Below are 22,309 nucleotides of genomic sequence, written 5' to 3'. Positions count from 1 at the left end.
GCCATCCCAATGGACCAAGACTGTCATCAAAACACTTGCCACACTTTCATTTCCCCTATTTCTACCGTGCCTTACTTACTATGGGCGGGTTCACACCCACACCCAGTCTTCGCTTTGTGGGTTTCCATCTTCTGCCCGAGAACCTGGACAGGAGATGGAAACCCGGCAGTCAGTGAGTGCCCATGAGCGTCTTTTGGTCTCCGCGGTGAAACCATTATTTTTTAACTGGACACAAAGTCCTGCATGCCCGACTTTGTGCCCGGTTAAAGAAAACGAAGAGACAGAAGACGCCCACGGGCGGACACTTTGCAAACCCATTCATATAAATGGGTTTGAAAACTGACTGCTGGTTTCTGTTTCCTGTCCAGTTTCTCGGGCAGAAGATGGAAACTTGCAAAACGGAGACCGGGCACAGGTGTGAACCCGCCCTAAGCAAAATTTGACAGAATTATGGTATAATTTGCAAAAAAACTGTCTTGTTAGACACTTTTATGACTTCTAGAAAAAGGGACAGGACTTATCAGGGCTTAGCTACCAAAAAATGCACCAGAATTTTGGTAAATTTGGTGTAAACTAAGCCAATTTATAGGCAGTACAAAGTCAGACTAGGAAGTCTAATAATGTGACAGGTGTATTTATCTATGATAAATCAGGCGCATCTTAAGATTATCTAGTCTAACTTTTATACAGTATAAGTAACTCTGCGCCAATGTTTGTAAATGCGTGGATTAAAAGAATATTTTTTGGACTGGGGCTATCTCCCATATCCGTTTCTGTCTTCCTAGGTAGGTAGGCATCTTTCTCTCATTTTTTTGTGACCAAGACAGTAAAATTAGTTAGGCGGAAACTAGACTCTTACCACTGAGACAGGAAGTGATGTCATTGGATTGAAAGATACAAGACAGGAGGATATGTCCTTTTTGGACAGAAGGAAAATAACTGCCATGATGTTGCACGACATATTATATCTGGTACACAAGTCACAAGTTGTTTTGTCACTGAACTTTAGGAAACAGGCATTTTGCAATACCTTATGTTTTGAGTTACAGGACATTAAAAGATTCTACAGACCATAAGACACATGAAAAATTGGAAAGCGTAAAAAAGGAAAAAAACTAAATATTGTGTAATATTGCTTTCAGGTAATATGCTGTGCTGGGAAATATAACAGTAGACACGGAAATCTTCTTAACGAAAAGGGACTTGATAAGAACGTTTTTTTCAAATCAGTTAAAGGGGCTCTATCATTGGCTCTAGTGACTTTTAACTAAGCATATATTTGCATAGCCTTTAGAAAGGCTATTCCAGACATACCTTCTGTTTAGTAATCCTCTCAGCCATTTTTGAACAAGCCTGCTTTTATTGATATGCTAATTAACCAGCACGGAGCCCCAGAAGTTCAATGAGCACTGTCTGATGTGTATAAACAGGAGGAGGTGAGAGCAAGGAGGTTGATGGGTCATCATCATCATCATCATCAGCAGCAGCAGCAGCCTCCCTGCTCTCACTTTCCCCAGTGTACACACATCAGACAGTGCTCACTGAACTTCCGGTGCTCTATGCTGGTTAATTAGCATATCAATAAAAGTGGGCTAATTCAAAAGCGTCTGGGAGGATTAACAAACAAAAGGTATGTTTGGAATAGCCTTTCTAAAGGCTATGCAAATATATGCTTAGTCAAAAATCACTAGAGCAATGATAGAATCCCTTTAAAAGACATGGGTAACTAGGATTGTTCCCTATTTCTTCTTGGGGCATCTGCAGCAAAAAAACCATGGCAAATTATTGACAACATTAAAGAGGACCTTTCATCAGATTGGGCACAGGCAGTTCCATATACTGCTGGAAAACCGACAGTGCGCTGAATTCAGCGCACTATCGGCTTTCCCGATCTGTGCCCCGGGTAAAGAGCTTTCGGTCCCGGTACCGTAGCACTTTACAGTCAGAAGGGCGTTTCTGACAGTCAGTCATGAACGTCCGTCTCCACAGCAGCGCCTATCGCGGTGTACAGTGTGAGTGGGGAGGAACGCGATAGGCGCTGCTGTGGAGAAGGATGTCCCTGACTGACTGTCAGGAGCGCCCTTCTGACTGTAAAGAGCTACGGTACCGGGACCGATAGCGCTTTACACGGGGCACAGATCGGGAAAGCCGATAGTGAATTCAGCGCACTGTCGGCTTTGCAGCAGTATATGGAACTGCCTGTGCCCAATCTGATGAAAGGTCCTCTTTAAGAGAATATCTTAGCTCCCTCTTCACCCTTTCAATTGTCCCTTGTCCCCTTGTATCCTTAGCTACCATAATACTACAAACACAATACATGAACAGCACAGGCAAAATACTTCTTTCTCCTCTTTTCAGGCTATATCCCTTCTCTACCTTCCTTTGTTTACATGACTTTCCATCTGGAAACTCTGGTATATTCATCTGTCAATGAGCTGCATGTCACAAGAGAAGAGAGCACAGGAAGAGAGACAGCAGCAGCAATACAAGTTTTATGTGATGCTGGAGCTAAATAGGAGCTTTCTATCACAAACAAAGTACTTTGTTCACACCAGTACAGGTTAGTACTTCTATATAAACATTGTTCATGATCCTGGGGTTGTGTGTGCAAGAGTGAGTTACGGAACAGATTCTCCTCTACTTACTGTGCACAGTATATAGCAGCTAGCTTCCACCCATTAGTTCAGAAAATAATACTAACAACATATATAGCTTGCAGAGTGGGGCACTGCTAATAACTTCTTAATACAAGTCATAGTTTTAGTCCTAATGTACACATACATAACACCTTATCCTAAAAAGTCATGCTTCTCGCTCACGTACCATTTTCTGTACCATACCTACATCACGTTTACTAATAAGACAAAGACAAACTCAATGTAAAAAACGCTAAAGACCATCATGACAATGAAGACCACTCCACAAAATATCTCTTGGTTGTAGCTCATGTAGTTTTACTTTCACAATTTATGAGTCAACCTTCCAAAGAAAGCATCCCCCATTCCCCCGGCTACCGATCTGTTCCAGGACTGTTGAAGGTTCCAAGATTTGAGAATTAAATGTAATTTTTTTTCTACCACATAAATTTAAGCATGACCTCATGTTAAGATTCCTCAGCGATAGCCGCAAACAAAAGAGAAATAATTGAGACTCCAGCTCATTGCCAGGAGTTTCGTAACTCTACTTCATTACTTCATTGTAGATAACAACCCTTACGGAGATGAACCTTTGGAATTATGTAGATTTTGGAATTTTATTCTATTTGCTTCATGTCGGAACAATATTCCAAATTACTTCCTTTTATAAAGAGTATGCAGGGTAGCTAGATGAGGCTGCAATCACAATGGGTCCATAAAAGCAGAATTATAGGAAGGTGGTGCGATGATTTCTAAATTGACAATGGAATCTTCTCAGATGGCTCTATGGTTACCTTAAAATGTATGTTCTGTCATTATTATGTGTCTACCACAGGGCTCCCAAACATATACCAGACTCAGGGACCTCTGAAGAGTGTTTGCAATACTGTGTAAGTACTGGAGATACTACTATACGCCATTGTGAAGATCTGCCTTGACCTCCTTTCATGTATGATGCCTGACTAGACTTCATAAGTATCTGCCATCAGTTGTAAGTAGATATGGTGGGGATACTGTCGACTACCAAAAATAAGTACAACCGTTTATTTTTCCTGAAACAATTTTCTGGGTGTTCTGTGTTCAGGCGACCAACTGGGCATTGCAGGGCCTTGGCAATTTCCAGGGTTTGCCCTTCTTTAGTAATGGCCTTGTGTTGACATATAGGTGGAGAGCCCATGTATAGATTTTGCACCAGGAAACCATCTGAGCTACAATTCTGGATAAGGTCCACTCTTTTCATTTTTCTTACCCTCCTGTCCCAGGCCATTAAAACCAATATTATGCAAAAATTTAAGATAAGACCATCCTGTATACCATAAAGATGAGCCCTATTGCCGTGGTCCATGGCTTATACATAATCACCATGATAATCAATAGGAGAAATGACTAGGGCATTAGACAAGGGTAGAGTGGTCATTCTCTAGAAAAACTGACTTTCCAGTCCTTAGTAGGGACTGACTTTAAGTCAATTTTTTGTACCAATCATATAACATTTTTCTTCAATTTAGGGAATATATTTCGGAAATAACAAGTCGAAACAGTGAATTCACTGCAGAATCGGAGTTCAGAAACTTCTAGCACTCTGCAGATCTAATAATCAGGATGTCGAGGTACTGTCATCTGTATGAGCAAGGCTTCTTATCCAGAGCAAGTTTTTATATTCCCCCCAAATCCTTTAGTGTAGAAATGATAGCAGATAACCTTACCTTATCTCCAGGTTGTGGCCTCATTACTGACACTCGACTGTAGCCCTTCCTTAGGAGAACCCACAAAGCATCAAGTTTACCCTGAATTAACAGAAACATCTTTATTAGTATTGTATGAATGATCAACAAATGGAGAAAAGAACATAACATCGCACAAATAAAATAACACAGCAAAGCGACTGACAACAGTAAAAGATGGGCTACTTGTGTCCAAAATTAGCCAAAGTGTAGTCATTGATGGATAAAACTCATCTGTCTCTCAATGACCCATGGAAGCAATGGGTGGATCTATTGGACTGTTGGGTAAAGGGGAACTAACTATTATCATAGCAGCTTTTACTGGACCCGACACAAAATACCCTAACAACACCCTAGCAGTAGCCAGGTCCTGTTGCTGACCATGGTTAGGAGATTTGGTGGCAATGCTGGTGCTAGGTGTTTCAGTAATGCTGGAAGTCAAGTGGACCAAGAAGACCCCTGATAATGAGACTGGTAAGAAAACTGGGGTCTGGTCTGACGTATGATAATAACTTATTATCATAAGGTGCTCTAGTCGGATGTCTTATAAGTAACGGGTCTAGTATTGGGTTTGGTAGTGTGGGGTCTGGTCTGGATTCTGAAATGTTCCACACCTTATAATTAAACAGTCTGGTGTCAGGTCTGATCAGAAGGTGCTCTAGCTTGAGGACTTATGAATAATGGGTCCAGTAGGGGATCTGATAGTTTAGGGTCTGGTTTGAGATCTGATTTTGGGCACCTAAACTATCAAACCCCTGAATTATCATATGCTAGATCAGGTCTTTAAAATAGAGATCCAATAATTTAAGGTTCAGATACATTTGAAAGTACTTTCTAATAATTTAGGTGTGTGGTTTTGGTTCTGAGTAAGTGCTTAAATTTTGTTATGCTCTTCCTAAACCTGAGGTTAAGGGTACACTTCAATCTTTTTTAATGAGACTTGGTGGGAAAGTGGGGATTTTTTGCCTTAACTCCCACATAGAGCTTGTAGACATTCACACTCGTGAGAGGCGCTTTAAAATTTTGCTATGGACCCGACTATTTTTAGAAATTCCCCTGGTTGATTAGATCTTCTCAGAAGAATCCGTTACATCAATCCTTGATCCAAGAAAGCAATAAAGAGTAGAACAAACTGTGTCATCCAAAAAATCAAGATGAGGGTAAGGAACTACTTAATAACAACTTACTGTAGAAATATCCAATATAGTAAAGAAAGCCTGTGTTTAGTACAAATCCTCCAGTCCCACCATAATCCGTAGAATAGTAGAATACAACCAGCATTGTCAATGAAAAATGGAAATGTTTCTATAGATTTATCCAGACATTTTCCCAGGATTTCTTATGATTGATGCTAGGTTCACATTAGCTTTTGGCTTTGTGTTCTTCTGGTCCACTTGGGGACTCAAATAATGGAATCCTAACCAGATTAAAACCTGTGAAGCCCATACACTATAATGGGGTCTGCCGGGTTTCCGCCCAGTTTCCACCTGGAAAATGCATTGTTCAAGCCGAACGGATTTTGAAAGCTGGTGTGAATCCAGCCTTAGGGTAAGTTCACACGGAGTAACGTGCCGCGTGATGTGGCACGTATTTAGCGTGTGAGACTTTGAGCGCCATATACGCTCCCGCAAAATCACGGCTGCAAAATAACGCCGCGTATACGATCCCAGCTCCTATTGAAATCAATGGGAGCGTATACGGCGCTCAAATCTCACACGGCGTATACGTGCCAGGTCACGCGGGAATGCACCCTAAGGTGTTTGAAGTCAGAACAAACTTCTCAAGCTTTACTTGGTGCTCCTAGGCAGACATGGCAGATTGCGTCTTCATCTGTATGCATCACAATATAATTTTCTAATTCTAAATCTACTCAGAAAATCTAATGTTATAGCAGGCCTATCAGAATGTATAGCAGTATACGGCTGGTCGTACACCTCATATAGCTTTTGGTCTAATACTCAATAATTCAGCCAACAGCAATTTCCCCTTTTGTCCTGAATGGGTAGAAGGGAGAAAATCATTGCCAGACTCTTCTGGCAGTGGACAACCTGTTTGAGAACAAAGGGATCAGATAGTTGAAATTCAGGTGCCCGATCTTTACTTCCCCATTCATTTCATATGATCGGCCTCATTGATTGAAATTGGTGGGATCTATCAATACACGTAATGTGTATGGCCAGTTTAAGGATTCCATACAAACTTCATGCAGATGTTGCACTTTAGAATTGGATTTGAACCCAGGACCCCAGCGCTACAGGGCAACAGTCCTAACCACAATTTTATTTTCTCAAGCAAGTACACTTCATACAGCCCATGCTGTTTAATTATATTCTGCTTTTATGTTTGGCTGACAAATTCTGGGAGTAGAGGATCCTGGGAATTCACAAAGCAGAATGGAAACTTACTGGACTAAGGCCTAATATTTCCCTTTCCCGCTGTGCAAACTGGAGAAGTCTTTCCTTGGCAGATGGATGAACATCTAATACAGGGAAAATATTTTGTGAGTGCTCCCTTCTCAATTTTCATGACAGATTATTTTCATGACAAAGAAATCTAGAGACTTGTAGTTGTAGAGGATTGGTTTTCTGGCTACTAGATATAGGAAAACTACAATCTGTGTTTTCAGTCTTGAAATAAGAAGCTTCTATACCTTCTTTCTAGCAGATTTATTTAGATTTCGATTATGATCCCCACTTGGGATAGTGATGACAATATCTGTAAAGCGCTGCGGAATGTGATGTCTCTATATACATAAGCAAAGTATATAAATCTATTCATGTAGTGCTGGGCTATGGGACTAATCTACTGAGGAATCTCCAACATAGATGTGAATGTAACCTCAGAGGGTACATGATATCTGACATTACAATGTGGCAAAGAAATGAACATATCGAACAATAGTTGTGAAAAATGGACACAAACGGATCACTATACTTTGGGAATCCATTTATGTCTGCCTTCCATAGCTCTCAGTGTGAAAAAAATGGATTCATTGCGGTCTGTCGTGTTTCCTTATTCCTTATACACAGATAGAAATACTCCAAACAAACACCTACAAATGGTCTTCAAAACCTATTGAAATCAATGGGCTTTTTTTATAATTGACCCATTCTAATCAGTTTCTATGATCTTTTGACAAATTGCAGAAACAGATTCCATGTAGAGAGGCCAACGTTGATGTGAACCTAGCCTAAGGTGATCCAAACAGCTTTATGAGGTCCATTCACTTTATGGTATCAGATCTATGTCCTAGTCATCTAAATAGGTTCAGATTTCTTTTGAGGGTATACAACTCTGTTTTTCTAATCCCTTACCCCCTGTTTCCCTTTACACAAGTATTAAAATTAAAAGGGTTACCCACAAAAAAGATTTATTACCTATATAGGGGATCACTAGAATTTGGGTCCCAAGCCCCTCGTTCTTCCTTACTACATGATAACAGTAATACCTTACCTAGCACTGCCAGCCCTATAGATTGAGCTAAATCTTTATATATTTTCTGTTATTTAGTATATCTGGCATATACCATTTAATTCGCCCTGTGGTCTCTATAACTCATTTATTTTATGACATCACTGATGAATTGTGTGATATCACTAGTGAGTTATGAACGTTATAAGGACCCACCACATACAAGTAGCAGGTAGGGTTGAGCCGATCTTGACTTTTCAGGATCGATTTTAAAATACGATTTCGGATAATTTTTCATTCGAACCCGATCTCGATCCCAATTCCGATCCCAATGCAAGTCAATGGGATTTTTTTATTAATTGTCCTATTCACTATACAGCATGAAATCTAACAATTGAACACTTTAATTGTTAGAATCCACGCTGTGTAGTGAATCACTAAGTAGCCAGAGGATTTTTTTTTCAATCCTCTGGCTACTTAGTCCCCCCTGGTGTCCACTTACCTGCAGAGATCGCTGCTCCGGTGCCTGGTGTTCTTCTTTGCCTCGCTGCCACTCCACGCTGCTCTTCTCGCCTCGTTGCCTCCTGCCTCCCAGATTAGGAGAGTGTGGGCGGGTTAGGAGAGTGTGGGCGGGTACTAGGAGGGGAGACGTCTCCTAAGCCACAAGCCCCGCCTTCCTAGCTCTTTAAAGAGTAATCTAGGAGGTGGTGGCAGCGAGGCGAGAAGAGCAGCATGGAGCAGCAGCGAGGCGAAGAAGAAGGAGAACACCGAGTACCGGAGCAGCCATCTCTGGAGGTAAGTAGCTACTAGAGATGTTAGTTTAGTCTCCCATTAGAATGAATGGAGGCAGCAGGCGCGCAGGGGGTTAAGGCTGTGTGCCGGCTGCTTCCATTCATTCCTATGGAACCGCAGCGGAGTCTTCACACTGAGTATACACTCCACTCAGAATGAGCGGAGCGTATACTCAGTGTGAAGGCTAAGCAAAGCATTGTGGGAAATAGTACCGATCTAGATCCCACCTAAAAAGATCGTTTTCGGAATTCGCTCAACCCTAGTAGCAGGCAATTTCTTTTGGTACAGGAATATCAGCATTTCTTATTTCCACATTGAAGAGACAGTTGTCGTCCTGTGACTTGTCATGCTAGATTTATTAACAAAGACTAGCAGAAGTGTTGGCTCTGTTGAGCCTGCATGTGTTCTGAATAGGGAAATGGGACTAAGCAGCTGCCAAACACATCTGACTGTGGCTTATCTTCTCTGGGAACAAAAGGATCAGGCATATTGAAATTCAGCAAAACCAACCTGATCTTTGGTGTTGCGGAGGGGTGGGACACTGCCATATGCATTATATAGGTCTCTGTCCCACCTACAGTATACCGAGGAACGGGATTAGGCAGGTGGGGAAATAACGCTGCAAAGCAAGAATGCTTTCAAAAGCAAAATCCTATTAATATTTAGTGTGATCACCCTTTGCCTTCCATTACTTCTCCTCGGTACACTTGCAGACAGTTTTTCAAGGAACTCATTGAGGGGTTGTCCAAAGCATCTTGGACTATTAAGCATAGATCCTCTGGAACTAGGCTTGCTCCAATCCTTCTGTCTCTTCATGTAATCCCAGACAGACTGAATGATGTTGAGATGAGAGCTCTGTGGGGTCCATATCATCACTTCCAGGACTCCTGGATTATGTCCACCTTAACTGTTTTACTCTTCTTAAAAAGTGGAAGACTGGGTAAACTGGGTGCCTAATGATTTCAATGGGTGTATATCAGTTTACCTGCAATTTCCAATCTTGGAATCTCCAAGGACCAATCTTTGAGAAATAAAAAACCTAAATTGCAAACTAAACTTCTTATAACGTATTAGATATCCAAAATGCTAGTAAAGTAACAACTTCTAAACATACAACCTGATACAAAAATCCAAATAAGGGCGGGTTCACCCCTGTGCTCAGTGTCTGGTTTAGCAAGTCCTGTATGTGTCCAGTAACAAAAAACGGTTTCGCCATGGACAGGTGGAAGACGCACACAGGCGGTCACTTTGCAAACCCGTTCAAGTGAATGGGTTTGAAAACTGACCGCCGGGTTTCCGTCCCCTGTCCACTTTCTCGGGGCAGAAGACAAAAAACCACCGCATTGCCTAAGCGGAGACCGGGCGCAGATGTGAACCCGCCCTAACAGTTTGTACTCTTTTGGCATCCATATATGATCAGTGAGGGTCGGGTGTTGGACCTCCACCCTAATCTCATATTGCTACCTATTCTGAGCATCAGCCATCACCGTAGAATCTTCCCTAACTCCATTAAGTTCATTATTATTTTTACGTAACTTTTCTTGATATTTTTTGCAAATGTTATTACTAGACAGAACTTTTCTTTTAATGAGAACCAATACACAAGATTCAAATATGGAAAATCGAGGCTCTTAGTAACTTTGAGAACAGCATTGGACAGCAGCACTGAAAATACAGAGTTAATCTAACGCATCATCTTCTTATAATCAGATAAAGATCTTCTTCTGAAGGATGAAGATGCTGTATACGTTACAAAAAACTGTCTTACAGTCTATAAACATTTTCCATTTCTAAAAATCCTTGTTGTCAACTGTAGAATTTCCTGTTTCTGGAAAGTTATGGTACGTTCCATAACTTCCTCTTGGCATAGGACCCAATAGTGTCCATAACATGTTTTGCTCACGTTTCCAAGGAGGAGAAAACACATTTCAGGTTCACATGATCCAAAGTCTGCTGCCAAGCTGCAGTCTGGAGGGGCTGAGCTTGATGTCAACAATGAGGAACATATGGTTCATATCAAATGGCAGAATGTTGGGAGGTCTGAGGCATCCTTGTCGTGGGCATTGCATCAGAGCCTATTCTCAGAATCAGGGTCGTACTTATTGGAGGAGTGGAAGTCAAACCTAAGCCCAAGGACCCCTCTGCCATATAAGATGACGCCAGTATTATAAATGCCACATGGTATAAGGGGTTCCATTCTAAGACACTGTTATTAATAAAGCTCAATTGCTTCTTCCACGTGATAATAAATTATTATTTCTATAAACATAATATGCAGTACATTACACATCATAGGGTTCGTGTACAGACAAAATAAGACAGGGTAATCTATCAATTCAGACAGTAGGAGTGAGGGCCCAGCTCGTGAGCTAACCACAAACTAAAACCTAGATGGGTCTTAAGAACTGCCTTATTGACCTTATGTATGTTGGACAGAAATCTTCAGTCTCTGACATCAGACTTAAGACTTTTTGTTTTACTTATTGGTAGAAGAAATCCTTTAACAAAACTGTATTCCTCTGCCCTGCCGGTTTGTTCATGCAATTGTTTATAGGAGATATTGGACAGATCTATGTCTCTGCTAAGTCTCTGGAATTAGCATCTTGAGGTGCTCATAACATCTTAATTTTATGAGACCACGTTATTCCATGAAGCTTTCACTTGGATGTTACTGCATCCAGTTCCATTTGTTATATTGCAAGTCATTGTTGTAGGTTACAGCTTTATAATGCATTTTCCAAGGTCCTTTGTCAGCCATTAAGCATGGGTTTCCATCATTAACGTGTCCTTGACTGTGTCAATAAAGCTTGTTTTGCATTCCCGTGGATTTAATACAACTTCAGTTTTCTCTCAAGGGTTCTAGTTTGTATAGCTGCCATTATGAATAACATTTTCTATCATGGAAGTCGTGACCTTACAATATCAATTGAGCAACTCAGAAATTCAACGCGAACATCGAATGGTCAATACGTTGAGTGGCAAATTGTTCAATTCCTAAGTTATATTCACAGTGCCACATGGCAAAAATGGAAGAGGACTTCTTTTTGAGACTTCCTCCTCAAATTTCTCTTCCATTTCCGCTACCCTGGCTTCCTGCTTTAACCTCAGTTTCCAGTTGACAATAATGGAAGTCAGGTTCGGTTGGTGACCAATTCACCTCGTAATCTGCTGTGTGAATGGATGTACAAAAATAAATATTATATACTGTTTTGAGAACAATTAGAAATTATGAAGCCAATGGGTAGAGGTTGAGGAATTGCTAGTGGGGTATGGTGGGCAATACAACCTGCTGAGGACCCCTGTGCAAGAACAGTCTTGGGTCTTGTTTTCCAATATCTCAGCACCCCATTCCATCTCTCTAGTAAGTAGTTGTTTTCCATAACATTTATTAACTTAGGTATTTACCTGCAATCTAATAGACCACATAAAGCTGCTGGTACAGTGTTAGGACCCGCCTGACCTCCTGGGCCACTGTGCAGTTACAATGGTATGTCCGCACCTGGTTATGGCATCAGCAAGGTATGCAACTTGGTACTTGATACCAAGGGATCACTGACAAATCACTCTTTGTTGACATGGAGAATGAAATCCAAAATGAATTCTTGCCCCATGAGAAAACCTTGCTAAAACTTTGGCGTAAGAGACCTGGAAACAGCTTGAATTGAGTCCTGGTCAGAAAAAGCAGGTACTGACAAAATTCATGGCTCTCTCTAAATGTACATTCTCAGTTGAGCTGAGTGATTCAAGACAGACTGGTTGCTAGACACATGTTTCCGGACAACATAGAATGATTGTGGTTGTTAGGCAGCGTGTCCCTTAGAAACCACACATGACGCTGCTTCACAGCTTAAAGGGGTTGTCCAGGATAAATTAATCTTCGTAATCTATGCTAAACACTGTCCCCCTCCCCCACCTACCTTCTAAATTACCTAGGTTGCCGGGGAGGTCATATGACTACCCCAAGATACACTTTCTGGTTTTACGGTGACGTTCCTTTTGTGGAAGGGGAAGGGGGGAATATAACATCACCTATACTAACCTTCCACCCCCACCCCATTAGACTTACCTGTCTTCTGGTCCGGATCTTCTATGCACGGGACGTCACTTCTTCTAGGCGTCCAGCAGCACCTCCTCTTCTTGATGTCTGCTGGCCAGCCACGCCTGTGCAATAGAGCTGGAGTGTCGTAATGTGCCCAGAAGAAGTGACATCTCATGCCCAGTTGTGGACCAGAAGACAGGTAAGTATGATGGGGTAGAGGGGGAGGAGTTGAGTTAGCTAGGGAAACAGGGAGGGGGAGGGAGTGAGAGAGGGAGGTAGTGTGAGTCAGCTCTGAGTGAAGCCCAAGTTATCATGGTAGTTGTAGGAAAACACAGACCGTGAAGACTCCTAAGTAAACAAATGCCGAAGATACTAGGAGCTCACATAGAAACCCAGAAATCACTCAAAACACTGCTAAAGGTATTTTGGTGCACATATTAACCTATTAATAGCACTAACAGACCTTTTTTGAAAAACTATTTTTTGCCCGGAAAACCCTTTAATGTTTCATTGGCACTGTGCCAACAGCAGGGAAGAGGAAAACCAGTCTTATTCCAGTTAGGCCATTAGTGAATCCACACGTAGAAGATTTGTTGTAGAAATTTCTGCAATTAGGAATGAAGTTTGCAACAATACATAACCAAATTATTTTTATCTGCAGAAATATCAGTGACAAATCTACTCCATGTGAAAATTCTAATTTTCCACCTCTTTTACAGCGCAAACACCTGCCTATGTGATAAATATGCAAATAAAGCCCGTAGCTATGAGATTTTTTGAGCAAAAAAACACATTCCAAATCTGCATATAATGCATAAAAAATTGTAACATAAAATGTACAAAATCTGTCAAATTCCATAAAAGGTAATAAAATATTTTTTTGTGATGTCTAAACATAAATCACTCACATTGTAATAACAAGTCAATTGTGTAATAGAAAAAAATGTTCCGAGTATTGGCCCTATTTCATGAGCACATTGAAGAATTTAAATGTTTGCAAGTTGTGTGTGTTCCCAATGGCTCCGTTATTAGCAGCGTTGTGGTTTTAGGTTTAATTTCCATTTACAATAACAATGTTGTAAGAGTTAGAAGACCTGTAATGTTTTGTGTGTATTCTAAATTGTTTACGCATGTCTCTGAGCGTGTGTTGTGTTGCCTTGTTGTCCGGCTTAATGAATTAACGGGAAATTTTACACAAAAACAAAACAAATATACAAAGATGGACAATACTTGTAAATATAAGACATATAAGAACTTAAGTAAGAACTTTATTAGTAATGGCACTGGAAAAACCTATACTAACAGAGGATTTATCAACTGTACCACTACAGGAGTTATCTATCTAGCCACGTGCACCGCATGCAAAACACAATACGTCGGCAAAACCTCACGCGAATTCCGCAGAAGGATTAGAGAGCATGTTCTTGACATAGAGCATGTGGCTGATACCTCAATTGCGCGTCATTTTTGTACCCATCATGAAGGGGATACATCCCTATTGAGATTTCAGGGAATTGAAAAAGTATGGCCATCACCCAGAGGGGGTAATTTTGATCAACGTCTATTACAGAGAGAGGCGCGATGGACCTTTTTGTTAAGGACGTACAAACCATGGGGCCTTAATGATACAATTTCTTATGCATGTTTTATTTCAATCTTTTTGAGATTCATGTATCTCTATTATCATCTAGTGGTATCCTCTATAATATTCAATAACCTTCACAACACCGAGTTTATAAAATCTATTATATGAGAAGTCTATGGTATGCGGGATCTACTTATTATCAATTGACTGTATGATGCTATTTTACATTCATATAACATCTCTTCTATAATAGGTTGATCTGTTCACCTTAGAGTGCATACTGAAATATTGACTATATCTCCGGTGATTTACCTATATAGGGTTGCAGTATATATGCACTTTTGTGGTTTTGATTTTGAGCTTTGGCTTGGTGGTTAGGGTTAATCTTGCTTCGTGTAATCCTAATCAAAAAATATCTCTTCTATAATAGGTTGATCTTTTCACCTCATAGTGCATACTGATATATTGGCTAGATTTCCAGTGATTTACTTATGTAGGGTTGCATTATATATGCACTTATATGGTTTTGATTTTTAACTTTGGCTTGGTGGTTAGGGTTAATCTTGCTTCATGGAATCCTTCCTGTATAATCTGCTTATTATATCATCTCTGTTTTTGAACGTAGCTAGGGCTGGATACTTACCTGCACAGGCATTCCTCCCTCTATTGGATCAGCAGCTTTATCATTGCTGGTCATAATGTAACCTCAAAGTACAAGGTTGTGTAGTTTAGGAGCTGCCCCTTGTTTACTTTGTGTGATGGGCGCTGTCTCCTACAGTGGCATCTATTGGTTAAGCTTGAGGGGTGGGCGTGGCCTAAGTTGGTAACGTTAGATATCCCCTTTCCAGAAACTATTGGCCAGTTTATGGAGCATGTGCTCTGATGTTTTCTCCACCCCACGCCCCCCCCCCCCCCCTTCTAACATCAGCTGTGAACAATTCCAGCTACTGGTGGTGACCAGTATTTTGGTGTCTCTAGGGGTGGAGTTTATTGTTTAAAACATCAAAACCCTGGTGGCGGCCCATACGGCCATACATCAGTGCCGGCAGGGCTGCATGGGGGAACTATGTTTGACTTAGAAAGATAATATCTGAGCAGTCAATACCCATCTTACTAATAGCCTCTGATGAATCTGTCTCACATACTAGTGTAGATAGAGGAAACGTGTCAGGCTAATCTGAGCAGTCAGTGAAGACTAGCAAAGTGTAGATAAGGGGCTACAATTGAACCAGTGTACTATGGAGTACTACAGTGTACTACTAGGCATGGTGTGATAAGGAAAGCAGATAAGCAATACAGCAGTCTATAGGAATCAGCACCTAGCCCCTAGATAATGCTCTGAGCAGGTAAATCTCTAGTAGGCAGAGCATTGCACCAATGACACTGGCAGTTTTAATGGACTGAGGGAATTTTCTGATAGAGTCTATTGCTCCTTAGTCATAGTATTTAGTGACTTTCTATATGAGCAGAGGAGAAAAATTCTCTCTTTTGTTGGACTGAATTAGTTTTTCTGTGGGTTTTAAAATATTCCCACAGAAGTGAAACCATGAATTATTCAGTCCTTTTTCCTTCCCCTTTTTGTTTTGGAAATTGAAGACTTGGGTGGTTGTTTTTTTGTTTTGTTTTTTTGAATGATTTACTTTTAATAGATACTAATAAAGTTTCAAGTTTTAATACGTCCAAATAATAGACTACTCATCTATTTCTACAATTAAATATAGGACATGTTACATTTTATATAGTTTGTATAAAATGAGAGTAACAGCGAAATCCTTACATATTTATAGCGTGCACTACTTTATTAACATTAAAAACGCTGCTTGTTCTCCAGGGTGGCCGAGTAAGATCAGGTTCCTTGTGCTATTTAACCGGATTCAAAACATTCCTGCCGTCCAACACCCTCATGTAATTTTTTGGATTCTGTATCTTTGGGAGCATTCACACGGCGTAACATCCCGCGAGATTTGGCACGTGTACGCCGCGTGACCCTTTGCGTGCCGTACGGCACGCAAAGGGTCACGCGGCGTACACGTGCCAAATCTCGCGGGACGTTACGCCGTGTGAATGCTCCCTAACAGAGTATTTGATGAAATACAATCATGCTCATCACATACAGAGCAGCAGGCCAGATCCCATATATACAGAGTTAGGGTGCATTCACACGGAGTAAAATGGAGTGTAATCTGGAGTGTAGTTTTTACACGTGTAAAAAATTTACGCGCGTATTTTGGAGCGTTTTTTTACACGTGGCGTTTACGGAGCGTGTTTTTCTACACGCGTAAATGCTCCAAAAAACGTTCCGTTCTTCCACATTTTATTTTTCCTGCAATGTGAGGATGTGGTAAATTGATTACATTTCATTCAGTTTGCTGGTTGTGTAAAACACTTATTTTTTCTGCAGTAGACAAAAACACTGTGTTTCTGCGATGTAGGATTGTGCCTAAAAAAAAAAAAAGCTACTATTTTTTGTTGCAGATTTTGCTGAGGTTTTCTGAGTCAAAGCCGGGAGAGGACTGAGCAGGAGGTAGAAGTATAAGAGATTCCTATATATTTCCCATTTGTATTGTAGCCACTCCTGGGTTTGTCTCAAAAAAAAAAAAAAAATGCAGCAAAATCTGCAACAAAAAAGTTGCAATTTCGCAATGTGGAGCCTCAGCATAAAGCGAACCTTTCATGTCCTCAGAGATGGATGGTATTATATACCACTACAAAGACGACAGTGCACTGAATTACACTGCTCCTATTAACCACTTCTTGACATCCGCCGTACTAGTACTAGTTCTACTACAGGACTACTTCTGTCCTGCCTGTGGTGGACGGTCAAAAGACGGCACCCCCCTCCCCCTTCAGTATTCAATCTGGGGGGGGGGGCATCTGCCTCAGGCAGCAGAGAGGCTAGGTTCACCATTGCCAATACTAGAAGGATCACAACAGAAGATCATAGCCCTACAAGCAACACCAACAAGTGTCACCTTCCTTTTAAGGATAGACTATCGATTATGTTAAGGTTTCAGCACTGGATGTGGCATTCTCACCAACACTTATATCTCTACATATATTTTTTTATGTAGCTTGATTTTAAGACTTAATGTAAAATAGAAATGTGATAAGGTCACAAAAGGTAATGTATCCCAAAATACATCCATGAAAATATGACCTTCTTATTTAAGACAGATATAGCTACTTAGGATGTCGTATGAGGCTCCCCAGATGGAAAGTATAATATACATTAAAACATGTGGTCTGAAAGTCTTTTCAGTACGAGGTTATATGGGGGGAAATGTCTGATGATAGTTCTGGCTCCTCAATTATTTGTATTCCATCCATCAAGATGATCCATGTCAGATCTTGGCCAAAGTAAGGTCAACATTGTTTTTATTAAAGATGATTTTCTGTTGTAGGCCTATAGGGGATCTTTCACCTCTCCTGACTCTTGTATTCTAGAAAATATGTTTATTCACCATAAAATAACATTATTACATTTATTTAAGTTGTATTGTTCCTCCATCTCACTGGCAAGATTGGCAATGTATGCACCTCTCTATTCATTTCAATGGGAGTTCTGGAGATACTGTAGCTGGAAAACAGTCTTTGGATATATCCGGCGCTCCCACTAAAATGAGAGGATCCTTTCTGATGAGCAGACAGTGTACAGTCAAGCAGACTGCAGAAAAATACGATTTTGATGTTTCAACTAAAACTGATGTCCCTTATCACAGATGGGCTATAACAGCAGCTCAAGTGCCATTGTTGTCTAAGGGAAACAATGGCAAAGGGTCAGAAATTTAGGCAAGTGACATGAACTCTTCCTGTCTAGTGTCTCCAGTTCAGGTCGTTGAAGGTTGGGAAATTTCTTGGCACACTTCAGTCTTCAAGGTCAAAGGAGGTCCAATGTGCTACTGGATGGGCATCTCTAATAAAGTGGCCATTTAGTGTATAACATTTGTGCAGATGCTGCTTGGGAATTACCTCTTTGGTGCCACACTATGGCACCATCTCTCCTGGCCTTGGAATCCATGATCTCACTAGTCTTTACCTATTATATTAGTATCCAATAACGTGTGTGCTGTTTAGCCTTGTTGTCCATCAACTATTATAAACACATGATTTCTAAAGAAGACCGTCTCCTATTCAGTAAACCTCTTAAATCATTGTGCAACAAATCCATGAAAATGTTACGAAATTGTTCTACGTTAATCAAAATCCTTAATCCTTTCCCTCTGCTCCAAAAAAGTATTCAAGGAAAAGCAGGCAAAATTACCAGAAAAAAACTGTATTTTGTACCGCTTGCTAAGAAGAATCTTAAGAAATCAATAAGGTGTAGGTCGACAGGTTGGAAAGGCGAATGATTTATGTATGAAAGTCTATAGTGATACAGACTCTTCTCCAAAACAGGAGAACCGGGGCACATGGCCAGTATGTTTTGCCAACATTATTCTCAGCATTTGCAGAAAACCTAAAATACAATCTTACCAATCTGCTTTGCATGGAAGACAATTTTCCAGAGTTGATGTTAAAGCTGCTTGACGTTTAAAGCCATTGCTAGGCCTTACAACAAACTTCCTATAATACATTCTCCATATATATAGATCTATGTTGAACCTATCACTGAACATTTATGGCCGCTCAGTTATTTGCAGAACTACTGTATGAGTGGAGAGACTTGGGCACCTAGAACACCTCTCCATTCAATTAGGGCCCTGTTCTTGAGAAAGTTGAGGGTCCTCAAGGTATGACCTGGGTCTATCAGACACTTATGGAGTGTTGTATGGATATAGCCATAAATTCTAAGACAAATAACCTTAGGATTTAGTGTCTTCACATTTTATCTCATCTAAGAGCCAGGAGAAAATCTCCTGGTGCCCAAAACGTACTCCACTACTCTTGGTCTCATAAGTTCAATGTAAAACACATATTTCCCTCTATCCATAAATCCTCCACATATGCAGTATCCACCCTAGTAGGGTTCAACACCTACATCATTACTTTAGCTTAGATACATCGTCCAAATGGCTAACCAAAGATACAAAGCATTTTACAATTCTGAAGCATCTTCCCTTAGAACTTTAAGTTCTTCCATTCCTTTGTAAAAAGGGATTTATCCATCTAAAGCTTAGTTCACACATGGGGCGTAATGGCAGATTTTGGCTCCCCGCGTTACTCTCAGCTCAAAACCCGACTGCCATAACTGTTGCGGCTTCCTACAGTCGCAGCTTCACCCTCTGGAGCAGGCTCAAATGAATGGTCCGCCTCCGGAGGTTGCTGCCGCGAGGCGGACACCGCGGCTCAACGAGCCACAATAACTGCCTAAGGAAAGGGCAGCCTGCTTCTTTTTTCCATGTGTGGCAACATGCCGCTCACGGAAAAAAGTAGCCTGGTGGTCTCCATAGACCACCATTTTGAGGGGGCGGATTATGATGTGGATTACACGCCCATGCCCATGAGAACGAGCCCTTAGTGTTGGTAGTGCTGCCATTGTTCCTTCAATATGGAGGCTTCGGGTGCCTACTTGGCATAGCGTAAGTCTATAAAGTGTAGTCAATGTCCTAAAGTTCCATATCTTTGGATGTCCACTCCTAAGCCTCCCAATCTGTATCCTTCCTGGTGATGTGAATGCCATAAATAAAAAAGTGTCCTTGGCTGGTTTGGAAGCCCCCATTAAAAGTGAATAGTGAAATGCAAATATGAAATGGACATTTATGACATAACTCATGTATATCCCATAAATGTCTAGCACGAGGAATAACCCTTTATGATGCTCTACCTTTTCGACCTCCAGAAGTGGAAACAGTACCTTCCAAATGAATCTACTGTGGTGATCTGTATTAGAGGGTAATAGTAGTAGCAGGTATAGCTAGTAAAAGGCAGGGGTTACTAAGGACAGGGGCACCATGAAGTCACTCTCCATATCACGGACTCATCCCATCATGTTGGAGAGCACTGAACATTTTTTTTATATTATTTTAGCCACTATGAGTGCCCCTGCCGGAGAATGTGCCTGGTGCATAGCAAGAAATCTTTTAGACGTCTGTGACCTCTTCTTCTGGCCTAGATAAATTTTGCAAGCATGTACAAAAATATCTCTGAACATTTCCTTTCGCCATGGTTTCACTCTAGCTTCTCCTGCCAAACGTGAGGTGTAAGATTTATTTTGGGCACAAAGATATAATTTGAGAACCATTTTTATAAAATTTGCATGGAACTCATGCCCGGCAACTTGTGTGTTTAGTAAATTCCAGTTACATACATGCTCCAAACTTTTTATCAGAGTGGTTTAGGTACATGACGTCGTTTCATTAACCCATTGAAAGGGTTGTTGAAATTAGACAAAATATAGTCATAAAAATGACCATTTTTTCTTTTTAGGGGTTTTCTGGGATCAACATATGAATGGCCTGTCCTCAAATATCCTATCCTTCTCTTGGCACCCCAAACGATCAGCTATTTGAAGGGGCCGTGCTGCTTGTGTGAACGCTATAGCCTCTTCATTAGACTGTCTCCAAATGACTTGTCTTCAAATTAGAATTTGTACTTATATATATGTAGCTGCAAATACAAAAAAAAATTCAAATCATCCCATACAAAACACGGCCCCATACAATTACGTCAATAAAAATAATTGTAAAAAGCAAAAACAAAAAAATTATGATGTTATTAAAACTATAATTGGCTGCATTATATAATACTTCATCAACCTAATGACAAAAAAAAATATAAAAAAAAAATATATACACATATATATATATATATATATATATATATATATCTCAAATGCTTGAAATACATATCATACTCCGTCCTAAAATTCTTTGGCCATTTTCAATAACTCCATAATTTATGCTTCTGTGGTCGTCCTAAAAAATGTTAGACATTTCAAGCTTAATCTGACATGGGTCTATATTTGCACCATGATAGATTATCGGTAATTTCAGATTCCTGATGCATTGCAGATATAGTATTTTCTTAAAATCCTGGGAACATTTTGCCAACATCTGCATTGCTGTAATTTGTCACCAAATGTCTGTTAAATTTGGTGAGGGTCCCCCAACACTCCAATTAAAGGAGCGCAGTGGAGTTCCAGATGTCTTGATGCTCAGCACTCCATCTCTCTATGACATGACAAACTCTACTCTACTCCAGCTGCATGCACATTTAGTAGAGCAGAGTCAGTCATGTGACCAAGAGTCAGAGTGTCAGCAGGGGGGCTACAATCTGCAGATCTATTAATCGGGTCACTAGGGATCCCTCATCTAGTCAATGCACAGTGAAAACTTTTCTTTTCCTTTTTTTTTTTTGTAGATTGTGAGCCCCACATAAGGCTCACAATGTACGTTTTTTCCCTATCAGTATGTCTTTTTGGAGAATGGGATGGAAATCCATGCAAACACGGGGAGAACATACAAACTCCTTGCAGATGGTTTTTTGCCCTTGACAGGATTCAAACCAAGGACTCCAGCGCTGCAAGGCTGCAGTGCTAACCACTGAGCCACTGTGTGGCCTCTCGCACAGTGAAAACTTTTCTATCCTCATATAACGGCTTTTGGTTTGCGGCTTGGTAGTAATTTTTCTTATAGTTGTGTACTCGAGGCCATACCATGACTTTATAGGATTATTTATGAACACATTATATTCTGATCCTACCTTAATTGGAGAGTACCACTTCCTAGAAGAGTTCGACCTTCCATAATTGGTGTTGAGAATCTTTGGAGAAGGAAACTCATACTCTTGCTCTGGCATCTTCACCTTGGCATTCTTGGCTTTCTCTAATTTAGCTCCTTCTTCTGTGGAACCCCTTTCCCCCCAACGTACCTAAGGAATCAGATAAAAAAGTATTAGCACCAAAGACACTAAAATCTGCAAACTAATAATACACTTTGGTAGTAGAGTATTAAAGCATTGATTAGTCATGAATAGTTAGAGAGGGGTCATCAGGATGGCTCAGTGGTTAAAATTGTTACCAGCAGAATGTGGGTCCTGTCTATATGTCCGACATAGAACATCTACGTGAGGTAGCTTACACAAAAATTTGCATCTTTTTGATACCAGAAAACTGGGACTATACTAGACTGGTGCTGTGGACTTGATACGTCTCTCCTGTAGAATATGCATTAGGTTATATGAA

General features: G+C 40.6%; 1 protein-coding gene across 1 annotated transcript in view; it reads right to left on the bottom strand.

Annotated features, from left to right (window-relative positions):
* ANTXR1 (ANTXR cell adhesion molecule 1) overlaps positions 1 to 22,309 on the bottom strand; it is a 122,375-nt gene that overhangs the window by 8,240 nt on the left and 91,826 nt on the right. Inside the window, exons 16-17 of the mRNA XM_075273035.1 lie at positions 21,829 to 21,996; positions 4,343 to 4,423 (exon numbers count right to left, since the gene is read on the bottom strand). Of these exons, the coding sequence (XP_075129136.1) occupies positions 4,343 to 4,423; positions 21,829 to 21,996 (249 nt within the window). The remainder of the gene's footprint in view (positions 1 to 4,342; positions 4,424 to 21,828; positions 21,997 to 22,309) is intronic.

The sequence above is a fragment of the Leptodactylus fuscus genome, chromosome 5, assembly GCF_031893055.1.
Source record: "Leptodactylus fuscus isolate aLepFus1 chromosome 5, aLepFus1.hap2, whole genome shotgun sequence".
NCBI lineage: Eukaryota > Metazoa > Chordata > Amphibia > Anura > Leptodactylidae > Leptodactylus > Leptodactylus fuscus.
This window is presented reverse-complemented; position numbering and strand designations above follow the sequence as displayed.